The following is a 14,594-nucleotide window of genomic DNA, read 5'->3' as shown; positions in this document are numbered from 1 at the left end:
CGACAATTATGTGTTGATAAGGATGATTTTGCTTCGATGAGTCCGCCGTAGAGGAATGATCTGGAACGCCAAGGTCATTTTCGTCCTTTTGACCCTTTTCAGACTGCCGCGGTATAAAATAGCCACCACCCAGACGGCGACACATCACCTGCGTCATGCTCATTGGAGACTGCGGGCGTTAGGTCAAGTCACGCTGTCACGCGTTGCCGTCGAGATCGGGCGAGGAAGGAGGGAGCGGTGAAGAGGAGAGGAGAGGGAGATGGCGGAGGAGAAGGAGTCCACGTCGATTCCGCTAAGCCAGGCGGTGGATTCCGAAAACTCCGCCAAAGCGCCCCCAGCTACGCCGAGTTCCTCCACTCGGAAGGTGCGTGCACTTCGGATAATTATCTTGTTTGTGTCGATGCTTATCAGTGGGTCTGCGTTTTGGAGTCCGTATACCGGAAATTTCGCTTTTTCCTTTTTTTCTGTTGGCTTTCAACTTTGAAACTGTGGATTAGGATTCTAGATCTATAAGAAATGCGGACAAGTTCAGATCGGGAGGGTGTTTGGTTGGATAAGATTGATCGAGTTTGGTGAAATATATTCGTATCATAGTGATGCTGTGACCTACCATGAAAAGTGATACACCGACTTTTTAGTATGGAAAACAAACATGAAATTAGGAAGATAGAGAACGTCTGAAATGATGATAATCTATGGAAGTCATGGATACCATGTTGATGCAGATGCCAATACTTTAATTTACTGGGTGATATGGAAATCAATAAATTACTGACTGATTAGGGTAGGCAGCCGCATAGGCAGGCAATTTTATGATTATGATGTTGTCTCAGGATACAGAAGATAAAGTCTTGGGTGGATTCAATTTGTGTTCTCCAGGATAATATGCACCTCACAGTTTACTATGCTGTTCCCATCTAAAAGCGGCATTCAATTCTGTAGGAGAATTGTACTAACTTCCCTCTCTTCCAGTAAATGGGCTCTCTTTTTTGAACCAGTATGCTTTTTAATAGATATTCTAATTACTTCAGCAAGGATCACACCCATTTTCAAGGAAACTCACTCCAAAAGAACAACAATTGCCAGCTTTATCTAATGGCTATTTTTTCTTGTTTTACTAAAAAAAACAGAGCTTGTATCAAGTTGTGTTGCACATTCTACAAAGAATATGAATCTTGAATCTTATGAACAATAGAATGTGCTAGATTATATCCGGAACCTTTTATTCTCTCTTACAACTTGTATTATAAGTCCATTATGCTTGCTTTGTATCCTGATGGTCTTTCTTATTTTTTGGTCTTATACAAACACTTGCTGATAGTCAGTAGTCCTAAATGATTGGGAATATTTTTCTTCTGTATCTCTTATTTTTACTCGTCTTCAATATTACATGCTGATTTTTTGCATTTCGGTTTGCAATTGGTTAGCACTTGAATATTTTTCAAAATTATATTTTGCATACTCTCATTTCCGTTGCAAGAATGTGACTTCCTCCATAACATCTTGTCTGATTCCTTATCCCCGCTTCACAGGCTTGTTTTGCCGTTCTCCAGAGTTGGGTGTCAAAAAAGTTTGTGACTGGATGGTACAGCTCCTCATATTTATTCCTATGCTTTGATGTTATTGATTTTTTATTCTAACCCTTTTTTCTAATTTCTTCTAGTGTAGTTCTCTTCCCTGTCGCAATCACCTTTTACATTACATGGTGGTTTATTCAGTTCTTTGATGGTTTCTTTAGTCCACTGTATGACAAGCTTGGGGTGGACATCTTTGGTGAGTTATTTCTTGCTTTCCATTTTTAGTTTGTGGTCCATTTCCCCTTTATTTCGGTAGGAAATGGAATTATTTCTTTGGTGAATTTGACTGCATTCTCCAACAGTCAAAATAGGTTCGACTGTTTTCCTATAATAATTCAACTGGTGATCTCTTCCAAAAACTGTAATTAAAAATCATAGTTTAAAAGAAACATAACTTTGAATGTGATGAGCTGTTCATGGAAAATAAGAATCTGTGTTCTTATTCATTTCATTCAGTTGATTTCTGCCTTTACTGCGTGGAGAACAAAAGCATTCATGGTGCTATTGGTTGTATGTTATTCGGCTGGCATTTAACTGGTACTAACTAGATACAACATGTATTTTCACAGCTCATTATGAACAACGTCACGTTCTAAATTGCTTTCAGGAAGGACAACTTTACTAGTAAATTAGTTTACTGCACTTGTGCCACATATACATTTTTTTCAGTGTCCTTAACCCATTAAATTTGTTTGCTATACTTTAAATTCTTTTTTGGCAAAAAAAAAGGAGCTTGGTTTATTAGAAGCATAAATTTGCTTCCTACTCGAAACTGCAGGCCTTGGATTCTTGACGTCTTTGCTATTCATATTCTTGATTGGAATTTTTGCCTCATCATGGCTGGGAGCAACTGTTGTCTGGTTGGGAGAGTGGTTTATCAAAAGAATGCCCTTTGTACGGCACATTTACTCAGCATCAAAGCAAATTAGCACTGCAATTTCTCCAGGTATTGAATTTGTTTGAACATAAAAGTCCATTTTTTGCAGTTTCCTTGAGGCTGTATTTGGATGGAGGAATAAGGGAGGAAAGTACAGTGAGGGATTGGATAAAGAAGCTTATCCTATTTGGCATGACTTTTACGCAGATCAAAACACCACCGCTTTTAAAGAGGTTGCAATTATTCGCCATCCACGTGTTGGGGAGTATGCTTTTGGTTTTATCACATCATCCGTGGTTCTTCAGGTATTTTAATCTCAGTTGTATTATTGCCTACTGATGGTTTTTGAGAATTTTTGGCAGTAAATTGGTTAGTTAGGTTTTAACATGTATATCATCATCTGCAATTTTGAGATATTTTAGTTTGATGATTGATTGACATTGCAGAATGACAAAGGTGATGAAGAGTTGTGCAGTGTTTATGTGCCTACCAACCATCTGTATATTGGAGATATATTCTTGGTCAACTCAGAAGAAATCATCAGACCCAACCTCTCTGTCCGAGAAGGCATAGGTCAGTCTCTAAAACCAGTTTACATCTTTAGGTTTCTTCATTCTTTTAGAAATGTCAACACGCGATCATAGATGAGATAACTAACACGTTGAATTAGATCAATCACTTATCCCCAGATAATATTGATAAAAATTGACTCTAATTTTTTTTTTGAATAAAAGCAATATAACTTTTATGTATTAAAGGTAGAAAAATGGAACCTATTTTACAAACACAATAACGTGACCTTTTGAATCAATGCCCTTTTTGTTGCTTCTGGAATTTGGAGCACCTTCTTAGAGTTTGAGTTCTTTTTCATTATCACTCTATCCAAACATTGCTTAAGATATATGGTGGTGTTTTTGGATGGTGTAGAGATTATCGTTTCCGGTGGTATGACAATGCCGCAGACAATTGCTCCTTTAGAAACGCCTCCCCGCAAAAACCATCAAAGCATCAGATTGAACAGAATACCAAGTTAAGGTAGGTCAAGTACATATCAAGCCATTCGGCTGCTGGTTAATCATGCCAAGCCTTCATAATGCTTGGCTTAATGGTTGAGCTATTAGCCTGCATCTTGTATAATGTGAGACTACATTGACCACGTTTGATTCAACACTACTTAATCTATAACCTCTTGCTTTCTCACTAAACGGGTGCTGCTTAGACTGCAAAAGCCAGATTGGCTACGGGCTGAAAAATTTTATTGAATCACCGATAATTCGATCTAAATTATAACAATCACAAGTAAATCTAGGTTTATCAAGCATTCGTTACTCGGTACGATCAAGAAAAGGAACTCAAAAAATTGAAAGGAAAGTAGAACCTCAAGTGGCCGCCGGTCTCCTTCACAGAGTGCTCGTGGAGCGCTTCACGAGCTCGGCGCAGAAACTCTGCCAATGAAAAGCGACCTAGTGCTTATAACGTTCGTCGAGCGGATTATTATGACCGAAATGCCCTTATTGTTGATGAAGAATTACTAAAGTTTCCATGAGATAATGAAACCAGCAATAAAATCAATAACAATTATGCAAAAGAAGAAGAAGAAGAACTAAGAACCAAGAAAGAAAGAGAAAGTACAATATACAAGAAGAAAAATGGGAGGATTCTTACGATTTACCAAAATGCATAAGCGGCTACACCATTGATAATCGAAGATAGATGATGATGATGATACAAGAAAACTACCTGCTTCATATTTCCATGTCGATCTCCTCACCTGAAGGCCTCACGTTATTGCCAAAATGCAAACAACCAAGATTAAGCATTGTCGAAAGCTGCAATTTTGGAGCTAAGCGTGAATCACTCACAATGGTGAGACTTGCTTAGGCAATCGAGACCTTCGGTTCGGCTGCTCACAATCCTGAGGAAAATGTCACGCACCTGGCGCTCGAGGGTGTTTAAGCCCTCCTTCAAGGCATCGCAGACTTCCGTCAGCTCTCCCACGCCCTGCTGCACCTCCCTCTCTTTCTCCTCTGTCAAAGGAAACTCTGCCTCTGGATCTAGCAGCTCCAACAGCTGGCGGCTACACTTCTCCATCACCAGGATCTCCTTTAGCAGCCCGCAGGAGTTCCTGCGATCCTTCTTCTTCGATTCCTCGACTATTTTCTCGTGGAGTGCAGTGATCGATGCGGCCCATGGGAAGTTCTTGGGGAGAGAGAAATGAGTCTGAAGTCCACGGTCCTGGCAAGGGATTGCTGCCACGAGAGCCCACATCACGAAGAAGAGGACCGAGCTCATAGTGAACACCAAGACGGCCAGGCCGTTGGTGGCGGCAACTTCGTTGCCACGAGGCGCGTTGAGGTTATTTCCGATTGCTTGGAGCTGCCGAGCAGCGGACCACGAGCGGGAGACGCTCCAGGAGAAAGAACGGGAGTGTCCTGCGGAAGAGGCGGATCCTGCGCTGCCGACGCGGCGATGTTGCGGCGTCTCCTTGCCGCCGCGGCTGAATGAACGATTGCGGAGGTTCAAGATGCACGGGGCTTCCTTCTCGTCGAGAAAGAGGATGGTGAGATCGTTCAACGCCTTGCACGCGCGGAGGATCTGGCCCTTGCCGAGCGGTCTGTTGACGCCGGAACCGCGGAGGGCGGCGATGGCAATCTCCAGGTGCTGCCTCCACTGCCGCATCTGGTCGACGCCATCCCGGACAGCATTGCAGACGTCGAGCGCCTTGACGGAGCGTTCGAAGAAGTCAGAGAGGAAGCGGTCAAGGGGCGGACGGGAGAGGTGCACCTGCCGGCCGTCCCTACAGTCGAACAGGATCCCACGGAACTCATCCTGGCAGACGAGTAACCCATCGAGCAACTCGCGGAGCCAGGGAAGGGAAAGCAGCTCATCCCCTGAGGAGGAGGAGGAGGAGGAGGAGGCGAGGTCGAGGAAGATGTCCGCGACGTGCTTCTGAAACGCTTCGATTTCGAGGTCATACGACCCACCCGGCGAATCGTGGTGGTGGCCGCCGTCGACGGAGTTAACCTGCTCACGGCGGAGGCTGAGTATGGAGCGGCCAAACGAGGCGAAGGGGGCGGAGCCCGGGCAATCCATAGCCGGCATGACGACTCACATCACCGGAGAACAAGAAGCGTCGTCGAGTTCATTCAGAAAACTTGGAATCAGAAGGTCGAAAAGAATTGAATATTCGATGCGGAAACGGCGGATCTGGGAAAAAGGCGATGGGGGATGTAGAAATCGAACCAAAGTCGAAGGAGTGGTTTACTTTACTCGTGACCGAGTCGAGCCGCCTTCCGAAACAACAACATAATAATAATAATAATAGAGCAGGAAAAATCAACTTAAATCATACATTAAAAAAAAAACAAACATGGTTGTCAGAAGAAATGTCTTATTGCAGCACATTAGGGCACAAATGTGATGTACAATGTGAGAGAGTTCATACAACACAGTAGAAAATAATAGAGCTTAACCAACTTTGTTAGTTAGCTAAAGCTGTTGGGAGATGGTATGGAATGATGAAATCTGACACCCTAGCAATAGCAGATACTCACTACATGCAATGCAACGGATGCCAGTTCATCAGCAACATCACTGAGTAGTTATAAACAAAATAAAAACAATCAATCCAGCAAGAAATGTTCAAAACATACAGCAAAACGCCTCCTACTAACTCATGTTGTCAGTTTCCATGCTTTGAGCCAGCCAACCAGCCACTTGGTGCAAAACACCATTCCCATTGACAAATAAGCAAGCAGTTCAGAATTACAAGTCCAATCTGTACAACACACACGACACGGCAATGGCAAGAATGAGAAAGCTGAGGCAGGTTGTTGGGGTACCTGGTTTTCCAGTTCTTATTCTATTCACAGGCCAATTTGGTATCGAAACTACTTAAACAGATGGCAAATGCTTGGAATGCAGAGAGCGGATAGCGATAGTCCATTGTGAAAGTGTCTTTTGCAACCTTTCCGAATTGCAGTAGGATCTTGTCGTGCCCTGGTGCAGCAGCTGGCTGTGTTGCGGTTGCCAGGCCAGCAGCAGCCGTGGCGGTGGCTGGCTGTGTTGCTGCGATCAACTGGAAGTTCTTCACTGAGGCAATTGTGACACGGCCCCGGAAGTTGAGGCACCAGCATTGCAGCTGCTCGTGCCACCGAGGTTGCTTGTTGCGGAGTACCAATGGCCTCGCCTTCACATCAGTCTCTGCGAGTTCCTCTTCAGTGATATTGCAGAAACGAGCACTGCCAAATTCAGAGGAGCGATCCATGTAAGACGAAATCGAGGAAAGGCTGCGGAAGGAATCCTCCAAGGAACGTGCAACGAGATTGTCAGGTTGGCCAGGGACTGTACCACCAGGTACCAGTGCTGATGCTGGAATGGAGTGCATAACACACTGCATTCTTCGTGGTCCTCGAGTTCCTAGCACGTTCAATCCGTATGTCACCCGACCCACAGGATAACTACCTGGTGGCACCTTGGGTGAAACTTTCTTTGAGTACCATCTTTGGCTTATTCGGCCAGGAGGAGAAAGAGCAGCCCCATCGTATGGAGGCTGAGTGTCATAGATTCTGAAGTTTGTGCCGACAAAATTTGACCTGTAATGCCAGATGAAAGTAACTAAATTCAGCTTTTTCGCCTCCAGCTACAATTTACAGGAGATCTTTGAAAGAATTAGTACCTCAACTTCCCAATATATGCACTGCTTGACCTTGATATGTTGGCAGCATCTATTGAAATTGTGTATTCTGTACAGGTAGTTCTTCTGTTCTTTTTAGCAGATAAGAGAAACTTCCCATTCCCAACAAGCACAGCTGCACTTCAAAATCCAGTAATGAATGAAAATAGAAACAAGACAATTTATTCAAAAAATAATAATATTACAAGCTAAAAAGAAGAATGAAACAGCATGTGTCATATCTAGAATGGCTATATGAAGAACAGCATCGACCAACTTCTATAGAGAGTTAAATTAAGAGGCAAAAGCGTATTCACTGTAAATTTATCTTGCAAAAGCATCAACTCACTCTTAGGATACATAAGCGATAATAAATGTAAGGAGAAGATATGGAGAATCTGAGGGTTATAATTAACGTCACAAAAACAGAATGTAATACAAAATTTGTCAGTCAAAGAAGAAACAGAATTCTAGATTCATGAATAGGAATGGTTCCATCTTAGAACGCTCAAGAAAAATAACATGCAGAACCTTGTAACTGAATGCGGTACATTAAGTGCATAAAAATTATATATTCACACACACACACACACACACATATATACATGAAGAACCTATTTCACTACCAATTTCTTGATCACCTCTATGATCAGGAAGAGCAGAGTTGCAATGCAAGAGACAAAACACGTAGACTAAAAATTGGTAGTAACAATTGTAAACAACGAAGAGCAGAAACACATGGTAAAAAAAGAGAGCTTGCATTAAGAGGTTGGTTAAAAGCACCAGTGCAAAAAGAGGAGATTGCCATTGAGGGCCTAGAGAACAAATTGTTAAACGTTGTTAGGCAACAATCCTGAATCTCTGAATTAAGGTCAGATACTTTTCTGACTAAAAAATTAAACGTCTGATCAATGAATTTGCCAATTAGACAATTTTCTGGAACTTGATTAAAGGTATCAATTAAGAAAGAAGAATGAATATTTTGTTTAGCAATTTTACTAGGCCATCAATAGAGCAAGAAAACTTGCTAGAAAGAGGTATTAAGTTAGCTCCATTGAATAATTAAATGCAGGCCTTTTGCACATCAAAAAGGACACTACGAATGTAAAATGGGAGTATGATGAAAGAGCAATACCAGGACTAAGGCATAAATAGAGATGATAAGTTGATCTTGACTTATCCCTCTTAATGAAGCACTGGATCATCCCATCTCGAGCTCCAGGCTGTACAAAAGAAAATGGCTAAATCAATAATGTAATGAAATTTTACAAGGAAAATTTAGTTGATTAAATTTGTAATAGCTGAAGTAAACTCTAAGTCTTGGATATACGAGTTTCAACTTTTATAGGTCAGCTACAAGAATCATATCTCACCATTAAAATCTATGCAAGAAGATATTGCTACAAATATCCACATTCTAAGTCACATTTTAATTTTACTAAGTAGAATTTCCATTGATCTTTCTCAACCTATCACACAATCATAATTTGTATAACTAGCATGACAATAGAATCTATTGGCCTTAACTGTGTATCTCTATGTCATGTTAATCTATTTTTCTCATTATTGTTTCTTGTAGTTGCACCTAATTACTCTTCCACACTAGTATTTTTTGAGTATGATGTTTTCCTTTCCATATATGATTAACCAAGAGTCATTTCAATTATCAACTGGTCTGTTGTCACATATGAATTGGATTTAGTAGAACAAATAGGCAATGAATGGCAACAGATCAGTTTGGTTCAACAATTGATTAGAATAGGATTGCAGATCATTCAATTACAGAATTGAGCTTAACAAAATGAAGGCATGCCCTTCACTATTTTTGAATCTTGCCATGGAATTTGTCCAAACCATTGTCTTTTGGTAAAGTGATTGATGTGTGTTAAGCTGATGATTTCATTCTTAATGCTAGTTGGTGGTCTTGTGAGCTTATTGCCCTACTCTTGTAGAATCATCTAGCAACTTATAATTTCCATGTGTGATGTTGAACCTAATGGTGATTGAATTGTTACTGCATGTGAAGGTTGATTAATGTTTGATTTCACAGAGTTTTGATTACATTTATAAGAAGTATTCAGCTTGTAATTTGTTTTGGCATATTCATTTTAGAATTTTGATGTGTGTCGGCCTGTATATTTCTAGCATTTTAACTGATAACAGTAATTTCAGTTTAACCATCATTAATTCCTCAATGCTTACAGAAATGGTTGTAACTAACATTAAACAGTCCAAGTATATGCCTATGCAACTTTTATTTGACAGTCCAAGTATATACATTATAAAGGGCAGTCCGATGCACGAAACTCCCACTAATGCGAGATCTCGAGGAAAGATTGGATCACATTTTGACAGTGATTAATTTCTCAAAGATAACTAAGTGTTCATCTATGTTGTTAAATAATTAAAAGAGATTGATCTTATTTTTCTTAGAGATTACCTGTTTTAAAGATACAGGAAAAGTGAGCTTCCCAGAATGCTCTGGACGTTGAACAATCTCTTTACACTTCTCCCTCCAAGATTTGCAAACAGCTGCACAAGAGATCACACTCTTGCGAGATGGCCATGTTGGTTCACTTTCGTCTAACCTTCTAATTACATCACAAAGTAGTTCAGGAGGAAGGCTAGCCCAGCGGCTTTGTTGGATAACTTGATTGGGTTCATGTATTCCATGACCAGCACCTTGAGACTTTCCCTTATGATGGCCATTAAAGCCTGAGAGTCTTACTTCAAAACTCCGCCTTGATAAACTACCAAAACTATCCCTTACATCACGAACTATGCTTCGAAATGACATCTGGCTTAACTCAATTGTAACAACAGCAACAGAGAATGAAAATGGCCCAAGAGGTATGTAAATGACGGCACAGAGCCACGCACTTATAATTGACTACCTGCATATTGATAACCAGTTATACCAAAAGGTGATACAAACAGAAAGATCGGGAAAAAAATGTTTTGACATTATTACTTTACTTATTTATCTCAACAAATCAATAAAGAAAAATTACATGGTTTTCCCCAATCCAATTACATAACTGTTTTCAGGAAAAAGACCAAAAAAAATAATGACTCTTTCAATTAACTTTCAATAAAGTCAATCAATACTAGCATGGAAGTCCATTTAACCTCTCGAAAAAAACTGCTACCACAAACCAGAAAAAATAGAATAAAGCAGTTGGATTCTGGGATGAGATAATTACAGACATCAAAAAACATGAAGCTTATGAATATGAAAAGAAGCAACCTCCACCAACTACTGATAAAAGCATATGCTAAAACGCACGCTACACAGTTTAAAGTCGGCCAAATTAAGATACATGTATGTAAAAGAAATCATCTATACAAAAAAATTCCACAACGATCGGCCAAGGAGGAAGATCATAGAAACCACAAATTCAAGCTAAAAACGAAGGAGTGAGTTACCAGTACAAATCGTTAAGCTCAAAAAACCTATCTTTGCTGCTTTTCCTCAAACCCTCCAAGCCAAATCCCTAACCTGCTCCCAAAACACATAAAGGCTGATCAAACAGGAGATGGCAGGCAATCATCTCGTACAATAGACAATATCCTCCCAGGGCAAAGAGTTAAGCTTAGCAGAACAGACGATCTACCTTAACTATCTCGACTCGGAAGGCAACCCACTGAGAATCGGCCCGACAAAATAATTTTCTGTACCTGCGGATCCCTTCCTCGTGGCCGCTGCTTCTTCGCTGCCTCGAACCTACCCGAGCACAACGAACAAGTAACTAGAGGCCAGAAATAAAGCGTTAGAGACCAGACCCGATGAGAAGAGTGGGAAAGGAAAAGAGAGCTCTTGTTTGTAGGGGGTGACAAAGACCCCATTTGTAGAATGACTTGCCATCCAATAGAAGAGCAGGTGCAAAGCCGAGGAGGTAAAAGCAGGTAGGAAAGGTTTGGGATTTTATCAGTGTTACCGGAGAGAGACGGTGTCGTAAATTCCAGAAAGAAAAGTGTCATGAGTTGCCTGGAATTAATGCCGGAATCGCGGAGATTGTGTCGATCCTCCCTTCCGGAACAACAACTCGTCAACATCAAAAGCTCACGTCGCTACGTGAACAACGGCCGCAGCACGCTCCCATGGTGAAGAAACATGAAACGGCACGCCACCACGAGTTCACGTACCTGAAGAGGAATCATGGACATGGATCAAAGATCGAAGAATCTGCATCAAAGAATATGCAACCAAATTGATCTCCAAGATCTCATTATCTTCATCCAAATTTACATTCAAAATTGAGTTACTCAGAGCAAGGTGAAATCTAAATAATAATTAACAATAGGAGCAATTCATAGTAATTTTCTTTTGCTCTAAACACTAATAATAATAATCGTCTGAGGTGGTGCTTTCTGAACTGCTCCTATGGTTAACTATTATTTATATAGATTATTACTAAGCATCTAAAATAGCATAATCAATTACCTCAAAAAATGCTATTACATTCAAGGTGAGTGCTTGGTCCTTGGATAATCCTTCTTAAAACCTTTCCACATCATTAAACCAAGTTTCAAAGGTATACCTTCACAGTTCAAATTGAAGTAAATAAAACTGCAAAATTTCAACATGTATCTTTCTTATATATTTTAATAATATTAGAAAATTTTATGGATGAAAGTAACATGTCCATGTGGACCACGAAGCTCCGTGTTATGCATGTCATATTACAAATCAAATCCATCAGTAGTCGAAGTTTACATGTTGAGATAAGATTCTTCTTCGTGGTTGGTCGAACAGAAAATCTGAATCACTATAAGGTTTGGTAAGCATGCAACAAAAAAGAAAAAATAGTGTGCAAAAAAGGTGTTTTTTAAGCATGTATCACGGTGTTGCACAGGGACAGCCAACCTAACACCTTTAATTTAATGGCGTTACCATCCATGAGTAGTGCACAAGATGGACATTCTCTTTCCTAAAGAAGGAAAAAATTGTCTACCAAAATCACGTTTATGTATTGAAAATTACAATCTCCCACAGCAATCTTGATTTATGCTCAAATAAACAACACGTGTTTGTGTAGAAAAATAAGCAATGAATGCTCACCAGTTTGACAAGCAATGAAGACTAATAAGCAATAAGTGTTCTCTAGTTTTATAAGCTAAATAAGAAATTTCATTGTTAGATTCAGAGCTTGAAATGTAATGATCGATTCTGACAGCATTTGGAAACTTAACAGAGAGAACTGTAGCATGCTCATTTTTACAGCTATAAAAACTGGGGTTTCCATGACCTCATCAAACTACAATACATTTTGCACTGACAGTGATATCAAAAATTCCAAGACATTTTAGCCCCCTATGCAAGCAAGAATTATAATCTTATCAGCCATCCTTGGCAATTGCCCAATTTTACAGAGTTGAATGCCACAAAAGGATTTGGGGTTGAGTATAGTTTATGACAATTTAAGGATGGTGTTGGATCGAAATCTAGTGTCTATTATTAACCTTTTGTTTGATCATTTAAATTACATACATATATATGCAGGAGCAAATGCTGAAAGAGTTTCCATTACATTCCAACTTCTCGTTCTCACTTGCAGAACCACATTAGCACAATTTAGAATTCTGCAGTGCCCTAGCTCTAAAGAGAATTTTACTGAAGTACAAATTGAGCTTCAACTTGACATCATTCTCATCTATTTGATAAAACAAAAAATAACTAGCTAGTTACTAGTCTTTCCCTAATACATCCCTTTCCCTTTAGACTATTTGCTTATTTGCACATAAATGACTTGCTTGTTTTTCTTAAAATTAAATCAATTATTGGAGTAGCTATGAACCAAACACCACAGCAATAACTTTTTCAGTCCTCAGCTTATATAATGGCATTTTCCTACATAGTAGTTTAATCATAATTCAACCTTAGGAGTGAGTAAATTAGCCAAATAGCTTAATTTTTTCTAACATATCATCGCTAATCCCCTGCTCCTTGACGGATTAAGATGCCCTAGACAATTTTGCTCAGCCACTAGTTGTGGACAGTGGTGGAAAAATGCCAGGGCATTATGATGGATACATATCGCTGAGGATAATCGTCATTGTGATCCTTGAATCTGTCTAGGGAAGCTTAATATGTTGAGGTATGAAATAAAAATAGATCAAAATCAACATATTAGAACAGTTATTACAATATTTGGTTCAGACTACTGCTATAATTCAATAACAACGCTTCACTACAGTTTAGGTCAACATGTAATGGTTCAAGATCTTTAAAGTGTTGTAGGATTCTGGCAAATGAGAGAAACTTCTAAGCAGCAAAAGAAAGAAAGAGTAGCTACCAGGAGCAAGAACTGGCACAGGAAACAGAACGACAACTAATAGTCAATCAATCAAGGTATAAATTTGCAGGCCATGTAATAACATCTTGAAACTTATTTACTATCAAAAAATGGTCTAGAGGAACCTGATCTTGTTGCCTGGGCCCTGAAGAGTTGCTGCTGAAGTCTGAACGGCCTACATGGCAAGAAGACCACAGCTCCAGCATTTCAATACCTACACGTCTGCGAATGTTACGTTAGTAGCAACTTGTAAAACATTTGTACATACCGTTCATGCCTTACAAACGCCATAATCATACAAATCATTAGCCGATAAAGAGTGCAGAAAGTCAGGAGAATATGCAACAAACAAAATATTCCGTTGGACTATAATAAAACTATGAAGATAAAGCTTATAACAACGGCAGATTAAAGACGCAAAAAAATTGGAAAAGATATCACAGTGGACTATAGATTTTCAAAACATTGATTACCATAAGCATACAGAACTTCCGAAATTCACATTTTCTACATCAAGATACGAAACCAAACTCCACGACTAACAAAAGAGAAGACGAACTACATCTAGACGAGACTTGAACTCGTCAATGCACCAACAAATTGAAGGGCTCTCAAGCCCACCCTCCGCGGATCCGACGGGCAAGTTGGGTGTCTTTGAGCATGATCGTAACCCTCTTAGCGTGGATCGCGCAGAGGTTGGTGTCCTCGAAGAGACCCACAAGGTAAGCCTCGGCGGCCTCCTGGAGAGCGGAAACGGCGGAGCTCTGGAAGCGGAGATCCGTCTTGAAGTCCTGAGCGATCTCGCGGACATGGCGCTGGAACGACAACTTGCGGATGAGAAGCCCGGTGGTCTTCTGATATTTTCAAATCTCCCCCAGCGCCACCGTCCCAGGCCGGAAGCGGTGTGGCTTCTTCACGCCGCCCGTGGCGGGGGCGGACTTCCTCGCGGCCTTCGTCGCCAGATGCTTCCGTGGAGCCTTGCCGCCGGTGGACTTCCTCGCTGTCTGCTTCGCCCTCGCCATCGATCGAAGTGGTTATTAGGTTTTCCAGACGAAGAGTTTGATGGCGAACTCGAAGGAGGGAGAAGGAAAGGGCGGGAAGATAAGAGGAGGAATGTCGACCATTGGATTCATGCATATCGAACGGTGAAAAGAGATTAAATAAGGAGC

General features: G+C 40.5%; 3 protein-coding genes and 1 pseudogene across 4 annotated transcripts; 1 reads left to right on the top strand and 3 right to left on the bottom strand.

Moving 5' to 3' along the window:
* Positions 1-146: 146 nt before the first annotated feature.
* On the top strand, positions 147-3,659 carry LOC141823891 (protein LIKE COV 2-like). Its single transcript, XM_074711091.1, has 7 exons — positions 147-364; positions 1,533-1,585; positions 1,664-1,773; positions 2,356-2,523; positions 2,662-2,759; positions 2,901-3,027; positions 3,382-3,659. Exons 1-7 carry the CDS (start codon positions 260-262, stop codon positions 3,486-3,488), a joined length of 768 nt encoding a protein of 255 aa, XP_074567192.1. The 5' UTR covers positions 147-259; the 3' UTR covers positions 3,489-3,659.
* Positions 3,660-4,111: 452 nt separating this feature from the next.
* On the bottom strand, positions 4,112-5,674 carry LOC141823889 (protein BYPASS1-LIKE-like). The gene is made up of 2 exons (XM_074711090.1): positions 4,317-5,674; positions 4,112-4,225 (listed from the first exon to the last, which is right to left on the bottom strand). Exons 1-2 carry the CDS (start codon positions 5,554-5,556, stop codon positions 4,200-4,202), a joined length of 1,266 nt encoding a protein of 421 aa, XP_074567191.1. The 5' UTR covers positions 5,557-5,674; the 3' UTR covers positions 4,112-4,199.
* A 379-nt stretch (positions 5,675-6,053) lies between these two features.
* Positions 6,054-11,145, bottom strand: LOC141823081 (tubby-like F-box protein 8). 2 transcript variants are annotated; one of them, XM_074710352.1, is made up of 6 exons: positions 10,744-11,145; positions 10,556-10,628; positions 9,570-10,023; positions 8,265-8,352; positions 7,133-7,265; positions 6,054-7,049 (listed from the first exon to the last, which is right to left on the bottom strand). In XM_074710352.1, exons 3-6 carry the CDS (start codon positions 9,924-9,926, stop codon positions 6,317-6,319), a joined length of 1,311 nt encoding a protein of 436 aa, XP_074566453.1. In that variant the 5' UTR covers positions 9,927-10,023; positions 10,556-10,628; positions 10,744-11,145; the 3' UTR covers positions 6,054-6,316. The 2 variants fall into 2 exon arrangements, with proteins under 2 accessions (XP_074566453.1, XP_074566454.1); XM_074710353.1 differs by lacking the exon at positions 10,744-11,145 and having other exon boundaries at positions 10,556-10,724.
* Positions 11,146-13,886: 2,741 nt separating this feature from the next.
* LOC141823083 (histone H3.2-like) lies at positions 13,887-14,477 on the bottom strand (annotated as a pseudogene).
* Positions 14,478-14,594: the final 117 nt, after the last annotated feature.

The sequence above is a fragment of the Curcuma longa genome, chromosome 3 (genome assembly GCF_044706935.1).
Source record: "Curcuma longa cultivar G26 ecotype Majalengka, Jawa Barat chromosome 3, ITB_CL_G26_1.1, whole genome shotgun sequence".
In the NCBI taxonomy this organism is placed as follows: domain Eukaryota; kingdom Viridiplantae; phylum Streptophyta; class Magnoliopsida; order Zingiberales; family Zingiberaceae; genus Curcuma; species Curcuma longa.
This window is presented reverse-complemented; position numbering and strand designations above follow the sequence as displayed.

Coding starts and splice junctions, on each gene's coding strand:
- LOC141823889 (XM_074711090.1), bottom strand. CDS start 5,556: ATGCCGGCTATGGATTGCCCGGGCTCCGCCCCCTTCGCCTCGTTTGGC. Junction 4,226..4,316: donor CCTAAGCAAGTCTCACCATT/GTGAGTGATTCA, acceptor TGAGGCCTTCAG/GTGAGGAGATCGACATGGAA.
- LOC141823891 (XM_074711091.1), top strand. CDS start 260: ATGGCGGAGGAGAAGGAGTCCACGTCGATTCCGCTAAGCCAGGCGGTG. Junction 365..1,532: donor CGAGTTCCTCCACTCGGAAG/GTGCGTGCACTT, acceptor CCCGCTTCACAG/GCTTGTTTTGCCGTTCTCCA. Junction 1,774..2,355: donor GCTTGGGGTGGACATCTTTG/GTGAGTTATTTC, acceptor TCGAAACTGCAG/GCCTTGGATTCTTGACGTCT.
- LOC141823081 (XM_074710352.1), bottom strand. CDS start 9,926: ATGTCATTTCGAAGCATAGTTCGTGATGTAAGGGATAGTTTTGGTAGT. Junction 8,353..9,569: donor TTCCTGTATCTTTAAAACAG/GTAATCTCTAAG, acceptor TCTTTTGTACAG/CCTGGAGCTCGAGATGGGAT. Junction 7,050..7,132: donor GCATATATTGGGAAGTTGAG/GTACTAATTCTT, acceptor CTGGCATTACAG/GTCAAATTTTGTCGGCACAA.